Raw genomic sequence first — 13,141 nt, 5'->3', positions numbered from 1 at the left:
TGTTTGCTGTTGTTATCTACCACCCGAAAATTCAAGTCGCGGTGGTCACGCTGAAGAGTTTTTTGATGCATTAATTTCTGATATTTTACAAATTTCAAGATACTGGTTCGTTGCAAATATGTGGTGATTTTAATGCCAGAATTGGTGACAGTGTAGATTATATTGAAGGTGTTGATGAAGTTAAAACTCGTAAAGTCATTGATTTTAGTACGAACTCACAAGGTAAACCATTCATTGACTTTTGTATAAGTGCTAATATGTGTTGTCTAAACGGTAGAAATGATGATGTAATAGATAATTTTACTTGTGTTTCAACAAAAGGTAAATCAGTTGTTGATTACTGTCTCGTTCCATATGATGGCTACGTGAACTTTGCTCAGTTTGAAGTGTCACTTGTTCAAGATCTTATTGAAAAGTATAGTGTACCTGTGTGTAGTACCATACCTGATCATTCAATGTTATCATGGGTGTTCAAAACTAATGTTTTCTCTTGTTATGAAAAATCTGTGAATAAGTCAAATGTCGACTTGAAAAGTCTGGCTAAATTGTATGATATGCGTGAAATACCGTCCACTTTTCTTATGGATGAGTCTAGTGTGTCAAAAGCAAATGAATTGATTGCTGAAATAAATACCAACCAAGGCAATCAGAGTGAGGTTGACAGTGTATATGACAAGTTTGAAACTTACATTAAGTCTGCAGTTGAAAAGAACTTTAAGAAAAAGAACAATAAGCGTGGTAAACACAATAAGGGTATGAGACATACTCCTAAACCATGGTGGAACGAATCACTTCAATTGATTTGGGATGAGGTGTGTTGTAAACAAAAATCTTCGCTAAGATGTAAAATACCTAACATGCGTAATACCTTATTTGTGCAATATAAATCAGCTCATAGACAATTTGATAAAGCTGTGAAGAAAGCTAAACGACAATTTCAATACAGTAAGATCAAAGATATTGATGATATGTTGAATGGTGACCAATCTATGTTTTGGAAAGAGATCGGTAAAATTGGTGTTAACAGTTGTAAACAAAGTAGTAGTATACCAATGGAGGTAATAACAGATACTGGTGAAACTACAGATAATACTGACCATGTTTTAAACAAATGGTGTAATGAATTTGAATCGCTTTTCAAAGCTGATGCAAATAATTTTGATGACGAGTTTTTGTCACATATAAAGACAAAATTGAAAGATCTTGAAGCTAGTTCGTCTGAGAAAGATTATACTGCAGTTAATCTCAATAAACCTCTTGAGCTTGATGAAGTTATTGGTGCAATTAATAGAGCTAAATTGAATAAAGCTGCTGGTGTTGATGGTATTGTAACAGAATTACTTAAGAACAAAACTATGACAGTTGTTCTCCATGCTCTCTTTAGCCGTTGTTTTACATGTGGTATTTGTCCATCCAAATGGAGATTTGGTTTAATAAACCCAATACCTAAATCTGGTAATAATGATCCTAGAGATCCGATGAGTTACAGAGGTATAACGCTGATTTCAGTGGTATGTAAAATATATTGTGATGTGATCCGTAAAAGGCTCACAGATTGGCTTGAAGAAAATAACATTATCAATGAAGAGCAGAATGGATTTAGAAAGAATCGTAGTTGTCTTGATCATTTATACACATTTTCATCTATTGTACAGAATAGAAAAAAAAAAAAAAAAGACACATTTGCTTGTTTTATCGATGCCAAGAAGGCATTTGACCGTGTCAATCGTGATTGTTTATGGTATAAACTTAGAAGTATAGGTATTAATGGTAACTTTTATAACTGTATTAAAAGTCTTTATGAAGATGTGAAATGTTCTGTAAGGGTTAATAACTTTATGACAAATTGGTTTGATGTTGAAATCGGTGTGAAACAAGGTTGTTTACTTTCTCCCGTGCTCTTTAACATTTATTTGAATAGTATTGTGAATGAAATAAAAGAATCAAACTGTGGTGTTCCTGTGCTTGACACAAAAATTGATCTGCTAATGTATGCAGATGATATTGTACTTGTTGCTGAAAGTGAAAGTTCACTTCAAAGAATGTTAGACTGTGTATCAAACTGGACTAAAAGATGGGCGTATAAGTTTAAATGACACAAAGACTCAGGTAGTTCATTTTCGCACTAAAAGCCGTGAAAATCTAATGTACAATTTACATGCTGCGATACTAACATCTCTACAGTAAGTGGTTATAAATATTTAGGCATTTGGTTTGGCCGAATATCTTGATTTTCATGTGTCTACCCGAAATCTAGCTGCTTCTGCATCCAGAGCTCTGGGAATGGTCATCAGTAAAGTCAAAGCCCTGGGTGGTATCAATTTCAATTCTTTCACCAAGCTTTTTGACTCTTTCGTTGGTCCAATTTTAGACTACGGCAGTGGGGTCTGGGGTATTGATGAGTTTTCCTCGATTAATTCTGTGTTCTACGCGCTTGCCGATTTTTCCTTGGTGTTGGGAAATATGTTCCAAATGACGCCATGCTTGGTGACTTGGGATGGGTTTCCCCTTTTGAGCGTCAAATGCAGTCAGTGGCTAGATTGTGGAGTCGTCTTTCAAAACTAGACAGCAATCGTTACCCAAGTAAAGTTTTTCAATGGTCCCAACATTTAGCAGGTAAAGGTATTAAGAACTGGTGTTACAAAGTAAGATCGTTATGTTCTAAGTGGAATTGTGATCTAATTCTGAGTATTTCTGAACAGATCGGTACTCGAAACTTAGTTAATCATATATCCGATGCTGCTAAATTGTTTGTAGAAAATCGTTGGAAAGAGGCAATCTTTAATGACCGAAGAAAGAACCCAAATGCTCGTAATAAACTTCGTGACGTATCGCACCTTTAAAGCCACTTATGGCACTGCTGAGTAGGTAAACACCATTATGAAGAAGTGTAATAGACGGGCGTTAGCCCTCTTCAGGTGTGGATGCGCTCCAATTGCCATTGAAACGGTCGTTATAATAACACTCAAGTACAGAACCGAATTTGTAATATTTGTAATATGAATTGTATTGAAGATGAGTTCCATTGTTTTATAATTTGTTCAACGTATAATGATATCAGATCCAATTTCTTTAATGACATGGTTAAATTTAACCCAAGTTTCTCAAATCTTTCAGATTACAATATGTTACCCTCGCGGTAATTATGTACCAGGTTTAAATTGTTGGGGTGGCATGCGAAAGATGAACCTGTAATGCAAGGACGAAATGTAATCAGTGATGCCATTCAGTAGAGTTTATTAACTTATTTAAAACTAACAAGTATCTGTTTACTAAGCATATTAGTAATATAGGTTAATAATAATATACATGTATACAGCATCAGCAACAAATCTTGATACTTTAACAAGACGTGGGCATCTGACTTCAGCTTAAGAATACTAATCATGATTTGTTGCCAATTAAGTCAATGTTTTAATTAATAGATAACTTTCTTTTGTTAATATTTTTGATCATCCTAATTATTCACTTGGCCTACTTCCCTGTTAAACAAATCTCATAACTATAAATATAATGTTTAAGAATATTAAATTAGGCCTTTTGTATACATTAATTAAGCATCTTTAAATTAGGAAAGACAGGTTTACATTTTGTTTCTTCATGTTCATTAACTTCTAAATAATATTTCTTTAGTTATAAATTTATCTTCACTTCCTTAAAATAGCCTAATATTATAGAGCACAAAATGTATCAGTGTATTAGAATGCATATAGAGTCATGGTAGGATAAAATGCAAATCTCTTATTTGACTAGAAAAACCTCTTTTCAAAATAGCCAGCCAATGTTTTGATACAATTATCTTGCCACAAAAGGAGATTTCTAACTTCTGAATCACTTACAATAGAAAGACCTTGGGCTACTCTTAATACTTTCTGGGTGGAACAATGCACCTTGGGTGTATTAAGTGGCAACACTATTCTGTTTTCCTGGTGCTTCATTATGCATGACTGCTTAAACTTAAGGACAATTCCTTAGATAATACACCTTAAGTTGGGTGCTTAATACTCCCAATTTACTCCTACTTACCTATGTGGCAGTAACCACACCTATCTATAAATAGCATCTTTTTCTGTTTCATATTACTTTACTAAGTTTTGCTTTCACGATAATGGAAACTCACAATTTGATATTGGTCCAAAATATCTATATCAACTGGTTGTTAAAATCCAATCTTATTAAAAAGTAACTTTGCATAGTTATTAGTTCTCTTAAATATTAGATCTGTGTAATAATACTCTATCGAGAGTCTAGTATGTTATAAGGCCTACATGTTCATGTTCATATTATTACCATGACTACTAGTCTTCTGACTAACATGAAATGACTTACAGAAGTTAATAATATTAACTTCATTTGAAGCATGTCCTAAATTTGTTAAGTACATCATGTACTGATATATTATTTCTTTTATACTTTTGGTCCTGAGACATATAATCATGAGTGATCAACTTCCAACTTAAGTTATAATGTAGCAAACATAAACTTCTAAATACTTTGAAATAGATATATCAGTACTGATACACTTTGTTTCCAAATTTACCATATCAATAGTTCAAAATCATCTTTCAGAATATCCTTATCCATTTTAATGATAAGAATCACATTTAAACTACTTTAATTAAAATAATCAAATAATTTGCACATACCTGTAATGAAAGGACGAAATGTAATCAGTGATGCCATTCAGTAGAGTGATGACATCACAATTTCAGCATCTTCACAACTCACTGGACTGTACCAAAATTTGTGAGGGGTGGCTGATTTTCCACAAACATTTAACATACAGATTTTAGCCTGCATAAATTTCATGGGCCTTACACCCTCCCCCCGAAAAATAAAGGGTCGTCCCGACATTTACAGGCATATGTAAACTACATGCACAAAATAAAAAATAAAAAATTAACATCAGTTAGATGGCATTGTGTTTAAAAAACACGAATATCAATATCTATGCATCATAGCATGGGCATAGATAATAAAAATTCCTTTAAAAAAGGAATGGGGCGCCCAAATTATGTGAGCTTGGACGTGATATGGTGAATTCCATGGCATGGTGTTTAGATTTGGTCCCGGGGATTTGGTATCATAATGATTTTTTTCTAGGGAAGAGTAGAAGATGATCAAATGCAAGACAAATGTGTTTGATTGGGGAAGGTGTATCACAGGACCGTTTTGGATGAAATAAATTGAATTGGAATGAAGCTGTCGTGTCAATTTGCGATTATGTGGGGTGGGGAGTTCAATTTTGGGGCATATTGTAGTGATGATATTGCTTTGGATATTGAATATTGTTGAATTTCGTTATGCAGGGGGTATATGATGGATAGTATAGAAGAGGATCTACCCCTATGTTGACCAAAAGAAAAGTTTTTATGAATGTATAACGTCTGTGAAAAGAATATAGCAATGTTCATTGGTCCAAAGATCGTCTTGCCGGAAACATCTCAGGAACGGGTTCTCATCGGAAAAGAGCAAGAGTGCCCAAAGCTGCAACCAACCACACATCCCGGTAGTGTCATGGAAACAGGTGAATCCATCTGTTCGAATGGCCATTTCTCACAGGTAGAGCGTCATCGTTGACCGCTACGGATCAGTAAAATTCCAATGTTGGTTCCTGAGCTGACATGTATTTCATGATTCAAGAGTCTTGGACGTCAAAATGTATATGCACAGTTTGCCTTTGGAGGCAGTGTAGCAATAGATAGCAAATACTAATAGACAGTTAATTCTTCAATATCATTTCTAGGTGACATCAGAAACTTCAGCATCAACAGTAGTAAGTTGTGACATTACATGTTATTGTTGATCACCCTTGACGTCGCCTAGCTCTCACACACTACGCGTAGCAATATTTATCTCCAGTTAGAATTTCTGTCACTTCCACTACTATTCCATGTAATTGCTACACTGTTGAATCAGGGTATTCATTATATTCCAGTTCATGTGCAAAGTTCATAGTTCTGGCAATTTCATAGTAATCAATGTTCAAATTCAAATTCATTAGCTTTCACTGATGACATCACATTAAGATAGGGGGCTGCTGTTGATAAGGTGGCACATATTGAGGAAAATATGGTGGTATCTGCTGTGGTTGTTGCAGTAAGGGCTGCGGTTGGTGGTATTGGCTAAAAGACATGTGAGGAGGCATAAGATAATTGGCACTGATGAGGCTGGGGTTTGTAAGGTGAGGGGGATATGGAAATGTCCCTTGGGTACCATACGGACTATACCAGTTGGTTTGCAGCTGCATACAACTAGCGTTTGGTTCTCCTAAGGTGTCATATGTGAAAGTGTTTGGTGGTCTCCTCTGTCTGGTAGGGTGTTCACTGATGAGTGCAGTCGCGTCTTCCGGAGTGGTTCCTGTAGTTTCGTCATCCACTGGTGATGAAGCTGTAGTTTCGTCCTCTGCTGTTGAAACGGTGGGATTCTCGACTGGGATTTCATCAGAAGGATCATCATGATGTGTAGTCGCTTCAGTTGCTGTTGGTGGGTCATCAGACATACCATTTCCAGTGTCATTTCCATCATTCGGTGAAGCTGCTGCTTCAGAGGACCCTGGTTCTTCAGCGTCCTGACTTTTGGCACTGGTTTCTGCTCCGTGTACTTGATTGTGGTAAGAATACCCATAATACACCTCTTCCTCTTCGGAGCTACTATTGCTGTCTGACGTACTGTTGTGATCTGGTTCAGGAGTAAAACTAACATGTCTTTGTGATCGTCGAGGTAGTGATCTTCTGGTTTGATTCTGACTCGGTTGATGTGGAGCTTGATCTTCACTAGGAAGGCTGTCACAAGGACATAGGAGATTCCTGTGAAGTTTTCTCGTCGCCCATTTCCGTTTCTTGAACCACTTCAGTATACTGGTAAATCACCAAGTTTCCTTTTCACAACATGTATGTTCTGCTCCCAGTATGATCTAAGTTTACCTGGTCCTTCATGTTTGGTAACATTTCTGACAAGGACTCGGTCACCGTCAGCAAGGTCTTGCGCAGATGCTCTCCTGTCGTGGTAGCGTTTCCCTCTGTGAGCCACAGCTGTTGCCCTCTGGTTTGCAATTTCATATGCCTGTTTCATTTGGTCTTTCCAATCTGCTACAAATTGGCGGTAGTCTTTTGGCTGCTTGCTTGTCGCTGCTGTGGCTGCACCAAAACTCAGGTCGATTGGTAGTCTAGGATGTCGACCAAACAGAAGATAGAATGGTGAAAATCCTGTTGTATCGTGTTGCGTGCAGTTATAAGCAGAGACCAGCTTCGGAAGGTGTCTCTTCCAATCAACTTTTTCATCTTCAGCTAGGGTCCTCAGCATGCCAAGTAGAGTCCGATTAAATCTTTCTACTTGGCCATTGCCTTCTGGGTGGTAGGGTGTGGTGCGAGAACCAACTATTCCAGAGTGTTGCTGTAGCTGACGAAAAAGTTGATTCTCAAATTCACGGCCCTGGTCATGATGTAACTTCTTTGGAAACCCAAACTTCAAGATATAATCGTTGAAGATCAGATCCGCCGCAGTCTTTCCACTTTTGTTCTTTGTTGGATAGGCTTGAGCGAACCTCGTGAAATGGTCCATGACCACCAAAATATACTCGTAGCCGCCTTTGCTGGTTTCTAAGTGCAAGAAGTCAATGCTCACCAACTGAAAGGGTTGAGTTGTCTCGATGTTGTGCAGGGGTGCTCGCTGTGGTTTGACTGATTTCTTCTGTTTGAGGCAGGTGCAGGCAGCCACATACTTCTCTACATCAGTCTGCATATGTGGCCAATAGAAGCGGTCACGGATCAGATGGAGGACCCGCTCCACTCCTAGATGGCCCATGTGGTCATGTAGCTCTTGCATTGCTGACTGGCGGTACTTCTTGGGTAGGACTAACTGGGACTTGGTCTTCGTTGTCCTACGCAGAACATCATCATCCAGCTGGAGTCTAGACCATTCATGCATCATGGCAGTCGTTGCTGTTGGTTCACCTGCACGCTCTTGTTTTGATGGCAGTCGGTGTTTCCTTTTGTACGATATCATTCGAGCAATTGCACGATCTTCCTGTTGAGCCGTTTGGATGTCTTCTAGTGAGAGAATGCCTAGCGGTGCAACGGATGAGTCAATGGTGTTGATTTGACTAGGATTAATGCCAGTAGCAGCTGACCATGTCGTCTCACCGGTCTCATTCGCCAGGATACCATCCACCACTGCGCTCATTTCACTTGGAGAGACATGCTCTTTGCAGCTGTTCATGTAGACTCCCATCTCCATTGGCAAACGGGATACGGTCTCGGAATCGATGTCCGCCTTCCCCGGTCGATTTCGTATGTCAAAATTAAAATCGGCCAATTCTGCTACCCAGCGGTGACCTGTATGCGTTCAGCTTGGCGTGTAGTTAGGACATATGTCAGAGGGTTATTATCTGTATATACAGTGAATGATGGTGCATAATACAGATAGTCTCTGAAGTGTTCAGTTACGGACCACTTTAGTGCCAAGAATTCAAGTTTTCCTGAATGCAAGTGGTAGTTCTTCTCTGCTTGCGTCAATGATCTTGAAGCATATCCAATGACCCTCAGTCTTCCATCTTGCTTTTGGTAGAGTACCGCGCCTAATCCTTCTTGCGAAGCATCGGTGTGTAGAGTGAAGGGTTTAGAGAAATCTGGATATGCCATGACTGGAGCAATTGCTAGGTCATCTATCAGACTATTCAGGATTGCTTGGTGTTCGGATGTCCATTGGATTTTGGTACTAGATGGCACCTGTCCTTTTCCTTTCTTGAGTTTAGATTGGTTCTGTCTGGCTCGTTTTCTTTGATCTCCATGCTTGTCCTTGGGGTCGACAAGGAGGTCAAACAAAGGTCGAGCTCGCTTTGAGTAGTCTTGTAAATATCGTCGGTAGTAGCCTGTCATTCCCAAAAGCTTCCTTACATCACCTACAGTGCTTGGGGTTTTCTCCTTCAATGCTTGCAATGCAGCTGTATCTGTAGAATCTGGATGGTAGCCTTCAGAGGACACAATCTTCCCAAGATAGCGGACTTCATGCTTGAATAAGCTGCACTTGGCGGGCTTAACTTTCACACCATGTTCCCGGAATCGTTGGAGTACCTTTTGAATATTTTGGACATGTTCATCAAATGTCTTACTGTAGATGATGACATCATCCAAATAAACTTCACAGATATCGTGTGTCAGTCCTTCCAGAATGGACTCCATGAACCGTTGGTATGCTGCCGGTGCGTTCTTGAGGCCAAATGGGATTCTGTTCCATTCATATAGGCCCCAAGGAGTGACAAAGGCTGTAAGATGACGGCTTTCTGGAGCCATAAATCCCTGGTGGTAGGCTTTACCCTGGTCCAAAGTACTAAACCAGGAGTTTCCTCCAAGGCCATCAAGAACGTCCTGCATTTTAGGAATGGGCTGTCTGTCAGGTATGGTCTTTTGGTTCAGACCCCGGAAATCACAACACAGTCTCAGAGAACCGTCCTTTTTGCGCACACACACAATTGGTGAGGAGTATGGAGATTTGGACTTTGTTATCCACCCTCTCGCTATCAGATCTTCAAGATACTGCTTCACTTCAGCATATAGTGGTCTGGGTATCGATATATAAGATTTCTGGACAGGTTCCTTGTCACTTAAGTTGATATCCATCTCCAAGCCTTCCGCACGTCCTATATCGTTATCATTTGCAGCGAAGGATAGGGACTCTTCCCTTAGCATCTTCTGAGCAAGTCTCTGTTGATCTGGCGTGAGGTTGGAGAGGTCTACTGGTGGATCCCACTGGTCTGAAGCGGTTGCAACTTGGTTGACTTGTGGATATTTCTTATTGGTTGTCGTTTCATTTGGATCTGGTTTTCCAAGGAGTGGTGAAGGGACTTCTTGGAATGTAGTCCGCAGAAGTTCCAGTCTTCCAAGAGTGGTGCGTCTCTTCAAAACAATGTCCCTGTTTGTAGTATTTACAACCGGAGTGAGTACTTTACATGAAGAACCCCTCGGTAGGGTGAGGAGTGTTTCTGGTACTTGTAACCCACTGGGCCAGCCTTCCAGCTCGTCAGGAACGAAGAGTGTGGTAAACTGTTCAGTGATTGGTCCGGTGTGTACGCGGCAAGAGATGAGAGTTTGCTGCCCTCTCGGAACGACAATATCTGCTTTTCCAGTCTTAACTTCACAGAAGTCATAGGGGTCATTTGTTTTGATGAGGTTTATTATGGCTTGGATGGTTGGTTTTCGTAAGCCCACGAATGTACTCTGGAGACGACGAAGTTGTGCCTCAACACCAATGGTGGGTCCTCTTATCACTTCTTCGATTACATTATACCCGATGATGGGGTCAGACAGTGGGCCTACGGAAACCAAAAATGGAACTGAAATCAGTTGGGCTCCTTTTCCATCCAGTGACATGTCTAAGTCGACGGGTATCCATCCATCATATGGTATCTGTGTACCATTGGCTGCGCTCAGCTGAAGATCAGTGTTTGGGTCCAACAGGTCGGTGAGGGGTCGGAGTTGAACATTTGGAAGATTCTTCTTCCACCATCCTCGAGAGATCACCGATACCTGGGCCCCAGTGTCCCAGAGAGCTGTCACCGCCTTCCCATTGATACTGCAACGAATGGTACACTTGCGACCTACAAGCTTGACCAGTTTGTGATGTTGTTTGGGGGTTAAATGGCATATTTGTGGGGACGAACGTGCTGGTTGGGTCACTGCCTGTCCGCCAGACGTGACCGTCGGTCGTTTCCCTGCTTCCTACATCCCCTGGCATAGTGCTCATTGCTGCCACACCGGAAGCAATGGGAGCATGAAGAACCATTACCTTTGTCTCGACACTCCTGGCAGCCTCGTTCACGGTAAGGTCCGCGTTGATCACCCATGCCTCTCTTTGACTCCCGGGTCTTGTGCAGCTCTTCCCTGATGAAGGCGAGGTCTGCCTTCAGAGCAGTCAGCCCTTCCGTCAGAGCCTCTATCTCTTTGCTAGGTTTTGGCTCTTTTAGCTTGCGAGCAGTAGCATGTTCTGTTTCCTCTTCTTCAGCTGCTCTTACTACATGGATCTTGGCTGCTTTCCCCAGATGCTTTTGTTGTCGTTTGGACTCTGTGTTGGTGGCTATATTTAGCCGGTCCAACAAGACCTCATCAGGGACATCTCCTGCCAGACAGTCTTTTATCTCAGCTCTGATGTTGTCATTCTGTAGTCCAGTCTTCACAGCCATTTGGAAGAGGTCTCTGGCTGTGGCAGGATCATACTTGATGCCAGAGTCATCCGTGGTTGATGCCACGATGATCTTCTGCCGCAGATCTAATGCCCGCATCACAAACTCCTGAGGCGTCTCGCTCTTCTCTTGTCGTGCCGCTGTGAGCTCATGATACAGTTCAGTAGCAGCTTGCTCTTGATAGTGGCTACGTAGTACCCGTTTCACTTGCGCTAGCGAGAGACTAGGGCAGCTCTCCAGATAGCTTCGAAGTCTGACACCTGGTGAAATAGCTTTGATGATAGCTTCTACCACTTCTTTTTCTGGGTACTTCTTACTGATCCCACTATCAATCTGATGGATCAGACTGGAGTAAGCCAGTCTGTTCTTCTGGTTTGCCTCACCAATCTGACCGCTGATCTTGAATTCATTCTTGATAACTTTCAGTCCAGTCAATGGTGTCGTTTCCTTAGGGGCTGTCGTGGAAGTTGTCGTCGTGGTTGAGGTAGCCGTATTTGAATTTGGTCCTGGTTCATCTGTAACCAGTGTAATCAGGTCTTCGATGGCCCCTAAAACTCCCAAACCGCCATCTTCTGCTTTAGTTACCTCGTCACTATCAATATGTGAAATTATTGTGGTAATTAAACCCAGATGGGATTTGTCTTCTAAGTCCTTGAGCTTCAAAAATTTCCCAACTTCGAGTAGCCGTTCCTTCTTCAACCCATAAAGGGACCCCCTCACCTTAATATTAAGTGCCTCTAATGCCTCCATATGTCTGTCTTTCGGCCTTACCAAACCTAGACTCTTACCTATACAATGTCTGGTTGGTGTCTGTCGCCGCTGTCACAGTCGGAGCGCTGTCGCCACTGTCAATTTCAGCTGAGGTGGTCTACTTTACAGGGAGTGGTCCATCTTCCTTTTCGTTACCATCGTCATACCAACAGGTCCTGGCAAGATCGCCAAATTGTTACCCTCGCGGTAATTATGTACCAGGTTTAAATTGTTGGGGTGGCATGCGAAAGATGAACCTGTAATGCAAGGACGAAATGTAATCAGTGATGCCATTCAGTAGAGTTTACTAACTTATTTAAAACTAACAAGTATCTGTTTACTAAGCATATTAGTAATATAGGTTAATAATAATATACATGTATACAGCATCAGCAACAAATCTTGATACTTTAACAAGACGTGGGCATCTGACTTCAGCTTAAGAATACTAATCATGATTTGTTGCCAATTAAGTCAATGTTTTAATTAATAGATAACTTTCTTTTGTTAATATTTTGATCATCCTAATTATTCACTTGGCCTACTTCCCTGTTAAACAAATCTCATAACTATAAATATAATGTTTAAGAATATTAAATTAGGCCTTTTGTATACATTAATTAAGCATCTTTAAATTAGGAAAGACAGGTTTACATTTTGTTTCTTCATGTTCATTAACTTCTAAATAATATTTCTTTAGTTATAAATTTATCTTCACTTCCTTAAAATAGCCTAATATTATAGAGCACAAAATGTATCAGTGTATTAGAATGCATATAGAGTCATGGTAGGATAAAATGCAAATCTCTTATTTGACTAGAAAAACCTCTTTTCAAAATAGCCAGCCAATGTTTTGATACAATTATCTTGCCACAAAAGGAGATTTCTAACTTCTGAATCACTTACAATAGAAAGACCTTGGGCTACTCTTAATACTTTCTGGGTGGAACAATGCACCTTGGGTGTATTAAGTGGCAACACTATTCTGTTTTCCTGGTGCTTCATTATGCATGACTGCTTAAACTTAAGGACAATTCCTTAGATAATACACCTTAAGTTGGGTGCTTAATACTCCCAATTTACTCCTACTTACCTATGTGGCAGTAACCACACCTATCTATAAATAGCATCTTTTTCTGTTTCATATTACTTTACTAAGTTTTGCTTTCACGATAATGGAAACTCACAATTTGATATTGGTCCAAAATATCT

General features: G+C 40.2%; 1 protein-coding gene across 1 annotated transcript; it reads right to left on the bottom strand.

The window, feature by feature from the left end:
* Positions 1-10,505: 10,505 nt before the first annotated feature.
* On the bottom strand, positions 10,506-11,929 carry LOC140168761 (uncharacterized). The gene has a single exon (XM_072192171.1). The coding sequence runs from the start codon at positions 11,927-11,929 to the stop codon at positions 10,673-10,675; it is 1,257 nt and encodes a 418-aa protein (XP_072048272.1). The 3' UTR covers positions 10,506-10,672.
* Between the last annotated feature and the right edge of the window lie 1,212 nt (positions 11,930-13,141).

Source organism: Amphiura filiformis, chromosome 13 (genome assembly GCF_039555335.1).
Source record: "Amphiura filiformis chromosome 13, Afil_fr2py, whole genome shotgun sequence".
Lineage (NCBI taxonomy): Eukaryota > Metazoa > Echinodermata > Ophiuroidea > Amphilepidida > Amphiuridae > Amphiura > Amphiura filiformis.
This window is presented reverse-complemented; position numbering and strand designations above follow the sequence as displayed.